Raw genomic sequence first — 5,347 nt, 5'->3', positions numbered from 1 at the left:
TCTGCTAAGCTGTAGTGACCTGATAGCAAGAGTGTGAGCAACAGCAGCACAGCTGGATCAGGAGGTGCCTGTCCCTGGTGCTTCCAGATGCAGGCTCTTGTCCTGCTCTATAGGGCACCTCCTTCAGTTAAATCAATCTGGCTACATGACTGCATTCTAAAGTACACTGTGAGATGGATCCCATTAAAAATGGCTCTAAAGCCATCATTTTGAGAAAGATTTATTTTTAAAAAATGGGTCATTTACAAAGCTGGTTTAGAATATGGCTGTACCTCAAGACTGTCCCCATGAAGATTTAAAATAGCTTTGTTAATATCTACTTTACATGGCTATTTGGATTAATATTCTTGAGTTTCACATGAACACAAGTTGAATTATCCTGTGAAGAAAATGAATTTATTTCCACTGGCAGTAAGGAATAATTTCTTATGCAGAATTTCTGCCTCTTACTTGACTGGATTTCTAGACATTCCAATTTAGGTTCTTGATGAGTTGAGAATAAAAGATTTCCCTATTCTAATCTGAAAGATTAATTACAGAACAAAGACTGTCTATGAAGAAAAATGTTATTCCTCTCCCTTTACCCATGCTGAGAGAAAGTAATTAGTTAGGGGTCTAATCAAACTCCAAATAGGATTTGTACAGTAGGTTAAACCACCTCTGCCTTTGCTGGCACCTTGCTGTTCTGGTTGCTGGAAAGAGCTCTGGTTTAACTGCAGCGATCCAGGAACCTAACTAGATGCCTTGCCTGCGATCTGAAGTATTGGAAAGCATGATCCAGAGGGACATGGGACTTCACAGTAGCTGACAAAATTGTGCTGCAAAAGCTGCAAGTGTAGCAGTGCCATACAGGAAATGCCTTGCTGTGGACTCAGCAAGGTGGTGACTCTCACAAAGGGCTCAACCAACCCAAGTTTTTATTACTTCCTTTGGGATATGCTATGTTGGGATATCAAACCAATCCAAATGATGTGGTATCTTAGTGTTGACAGAAAGCAGCTTGGGAGAAAAGGATCTGGGGTCTTGGTGGATACCAGGCTGAACATGAGCCAGCAATATGCCTTTGACAAGGAAGGTGAATATTATCCTGGGCTGCACTAGGCAAAGTGTTGCCTGCAGCTTGAGAGAGACATCCTCCCTCTTTATTCAGTGCTGGTGAGGCCACACCTGGAGCACTGTCCAGTTCTGTGTTCCTTGGTACAAGAGAGACATGGGAGAGAGTCCAACAGAGGGCTGCAAAGATGATGAAGAGGCTGGAGCACCTCTCCTGTAAGGAAAGGCTGAGTGAGCTGGGACTGTTAAGCCTGGAAAAGAGAAGGCTCAGAGGGAACTCATCGGGGTATACAGCTACCTGAAGGGAGAGTGCAGAGGATGAAGCCAGCCTCTTCTCAGCAGTGCCACTGACAAAGTCAGACGCATTGGGCACAAACTGATACACCGGAGGTTCCCTCCAAACACCAGGAAACACCTTTTCACTTTGAGGGTAACTGAGCACTGGCACAGGCTGCCCAGAGAGGCTGGAAGCATCCATAAAGACTATTGAGTCCAACTGTGCTCCTCACAGGAATACCTAAAACTAAACCATTTAACAAAGAGTGTCATTGAGATGCTCATTGAACTCTGACAGGGTTGATGCTGTTACCATTTCTGTGGGGAGCCTGTTCAGTGACTGATCACCCTCTCAGAGAGTTTTTTCCTAGTGTCAAATTTGAATTTCTGCTCCCACAGCTTCATTCTGATTTGTCATGTCCTATCAGTGGTTAGCAGAGAAAGGAGCCTCCATCCTTGGAGATACTCAAAATCTATCCAGATACAGTCCCGGGTAACCTGGTTTAGGTGGCTATGACTGAGCACAGAGGTTGGACCAGATACCTCCAGAGGTTCCTTCCAGCTTCAACTGTTCTGCGATTCTATGACTTACGGTGCTGTTGACTGACCATCCTACAGGTTCATACTAAAAAACCCCTCTAGAACAGGATGGATGTATTGAATATCATGTAAAGCTGTGTCACGTCTGTTGGCCCATTTTTGTTGTTTGACTCAGCTCCCTCATGGCTAATTCTTTGGGGAGTTTGCCCATCAAAGTGTCCAACCAAATCCTTACTCCAACACACTTCGCGCAACAAGCCACCTTTGCCCTGTGAGGACCCTCACCTCTCAGCGAGGCGCCATGCGGGCACGCGCTCACCCCGCCACGCGGAGGCCTCGCGCCCTTCCCTGAGGGAAGAGGCCACCAGCTGGAGACGCGGGGATCGCGGCTCGGTGTCGCGCCGGGCTGGCAGACCCCGCCGGACCCGACTCCGGGGGCAGGGGGCTTCGAAGGCCGGGGGCCCCGGGGGCAGGGGGGCTCCGGTCTCCCGCCCTCACGGCCACCGCCCCCGGCGGGGCGGGGCCGGGCCCGCCCGACGCGTTTCGAACGGGCCAACGGGCGGCGCAGGGGGGGCGGGCGCGCGCAAGCCCCGCCCGGGACTTTAAAGCGCCATTTTGTGCTGGGCGCAGGACATCGATCGCTGCTCACACCCGGCGGGCGCCCGGCGGCGGCCGGAGCCTGCCTTCGGCACTGCCTCCGCACTGCCTTCTCGGCGTCTGTCCCGCCACCCCGTCCCGCTGCCTCCATGACCCGCAGTAGGAAGCAGGCGGCGCTGGAGAGAGGAGCCGGGAAGATGAACACAGAAGCGGGGAGCGCCGCGGCCGCGGGAGCCCGGGCGGCGACGGCGGCGGCAGCAGGGGCAGGGGCAGCCGGCGGCGAACCGGCAGCCGCCGCCTGGGGGCTGGAGGGGGAGGCGGAGAAAGTTGTGTACTCGCGCTCGCAGGTCTCCTTCGCCGGTACCAAGGCGCTGGGCGACGCCCTCAAGCTCTTCATGCCCAAGTCCACGGAGTTCATGAGCTCCGACTCGGAGCTGTGGAACTTCCTCTGCAGCCTCAAGCACGAGTTCTCCCCGGTGATCCTCCGCAGTAAGGACGTTTACGGATACTCCTCCTGCCGCGCCGTCGTCCCCGACCCGCCGCCGCCCTCGGAGCGGCCTCGCCGCCGCGCCGGCAAGCGGCGCCTCCCGGCCGCCGACGCCAAGCGCCGGGCCGGGGCGGCGGGCGGCAGCGCCAAGCGGCGGCGGCGGCGGCGGCGCCGCAGGAGGGAGCGGGGCAGGCAGCGGCCCGCGGCCGGTGGCCCCCGCACCCAGGAGGAGGAGGAGGCGGCGGAGGCGCCGGGCGAGCAGGCGGACAGCGAGCAGGGCAGCCCGGCGGCGGCCGCCTGGGAGCCGTTCGGCGGCAAGTCGCTGGAGGAGATCTGGAAGGCGGCAACCCCCCGCCTCACCACGTTCCCCACCATCCGTGTGCGGGGCAGCATGTGGAACCGGCGGAGCCTGGCGGCGGCGCGGCGGCGGGCGCAGCGGATCCTCGGCGTGGACCTGTCCCCCGTGGTGCGGGTGCGCCGCTTCCCCGTGGCACCGTCCTGAGCCTGCGGGGGTTCCGCTCCCCGCGCCTCACCTTGGCCGCGGTGCGGACAAAGAGACCGGTATCAGTCACCTGTTTACATTGCTTTTGTCTGGATCGTGTTCTGCTGCTGCACTTTACGGCCCGCTCGGGCGGCGCCGGGCCCCCCGCTGCAAGGGGGGCGGCCTGCCGGGCCCCGGCCTCGCCCCGGGGTGGGACCGCCTGGCAGGTATCACGCGTGGGGACCAAGTTCCACTTCCACTTTTTTTTCTCTCCCATTGGGCTACCTCACTGGTCCAGAAGTCCACCCAAGAAGTTATTTTCCAAAGGAACTTACTTTCATGCTTGTATAATAAAGCACCATCTGATTCTTGCTATTTCTTTTTTCCCTTTCCCCCCTTCCCCTTTTCTGATGGATTATGTATGCTTTGTGGTGTTGCACTAGTATGTGCTCAGGGTATTTCGAATCCCAAGCATTCCCAAGTTTCAGTTTACTCTGATAAAGGATGCGTAAAGAATGGAGGTTCAGGACTTGTGGCTGTTCTTGATGGTGCAAAAACTTTTTAAATTTTAATTTCATGAGCTTAGTGATATATAAAGATGTATCGCGCAGTATAATTGTTACACTTTTGTATCTAAAGTCATTTTTAAAGTTTTCTAGTTGAACTAAGTATTTGTTTCTATGGAGCACCTAAAGATAGAATCATCCTGATATTTTATAACCGTGTTTACTTTAGGGAAGCTCATTTGGTCAACCTAAGTGAACTTAATAAAAGTCAAAGAACAAATGGTGTTTCAGTTCAATGAAACTGCTCAGGCATGGGTTCCTGATGAAGTACACCACCACTGAGGCACTCTATGTCAGTGAGCTCTGGCTTTGAGAAGAATGTAACTGCTTATCAAAGCAGTGTATATGTGTCTGGAGGTGAACTATGATCCAGTGTTGGTGCTGACAGCTGAAGTCAGTAGCTTGCATGACACAAATATCACACTGAAGTGCCTCTCTGCTAAAAGAATAAGACTTGATATCTGGTCACTCGATAACAAACTAGTACTCATTGTCCTGTGGTTGTGAGATGGTTAATAATGGATAATCGTGTTTAATATAATTACTTGCACATAATTACTTTTTTAAACCTTTCATGGGTTCCACAGTAGACTGATGAAAAATTCATGATGTAGCTTGATTATTTTGACTGAAAAATAACATGTAGTCATCCTATGTGATAGGCAGTCTCTCTTTAAACTGATTTATTAAAGATTTTTTTTTAGCTCTTATGCCTTGGAATTGATGTGTGAGAAGCAAAGGTATGTGTGAGGCAGAAAGTGATTATTCTCTTTTTACATTATTTTTTATGTTTGCAAGAGGATTAAGAAATGCTGGGTAATACACAGCTTATGTTCCAGCTATCCTGGCAGATGGAACTAACTAGTTTTCATAGTGAAATGAACAACCTCACAACTTGCGTATAGAATAATTTGGTGATATAAAATTTCTGATGTTTCTTGACTCCTTGTTGCCTGCCTTCAACAAAGGCAATAAGAGATCTTGATGGTGTAGAGGCTGCTTGTAAAAACTTGCTAGTGTTAATGTAAAGCAGCCAGCTTCTTCTAAAAACATGTATATTTTGTAGGTTTTTTTCTTACTTAGTAAAGCTGCAAACTCCTTATTCTACCAAACTAATGTTTAATCTATTCTACATCCATTGGCTTTTGAAATTGTTTACATAACGTTAGACCGTCTGCTGATGGCTGCAGTAGTGCCACGTCGCCTTTCAGAAAGTGAATTAAATGAAAGTTCAAGGGTGCATATTGTGCTTTTCTTCTTTCTTGACTGTAAAAGCAAAATTGGATTGATTTTAAAACCCAGTAAAGCAACCTGCAGAGTGACCAGGTGCCGAGGCTCCAGATATTT

At 51.0% G+C, this 5,347-nt stretch overlaps 1 protein-coding gene across 1 annotated transcript; it reads left to right on the top strand.

The window, feature by feature from the left end:
- The first annotated feature begins 2,447 nt into the window (after positions 1-2,447).
- On the top strand, positions 2,448-4,710 carry LOC131573738 (coiled-coil domain-containing protein 71L-like). Its single transcript, XM_058827963.1, has one exon. It carries the CDS (start codon positions 2,616-2,618, stop codon positions 3,453-3,455), a length of 840 nt encoding a protein of 279 aa, XP_058683946.1. The 5' UTR covers positions 2,448-2,615; the 3' UTR covers positions 3,456-4,710.
- Positions 4,711-5,347: the final 637 nt, after the last annotated feature.

The sequence above is a fragment of the Poecile atricapillus genome, chromosome Z, assembly GCF_030490865.1.
Source record: "Poecile atricapillus isolate bPoeAtr1 chromosome Z, bPoeAtr1.hap1, whole genome shotgun sequence".
NCBI lineage: Eukaryota > Metazoa > Chordata > Aves > Passeriformes > Paridae > Poecile > Poecile atricapillus.
The sequence above is the reverse complement of the archived record's forward strand: the minus strand, read 5'-3'. Positions and strand labels throughout refer to the sequence as shown.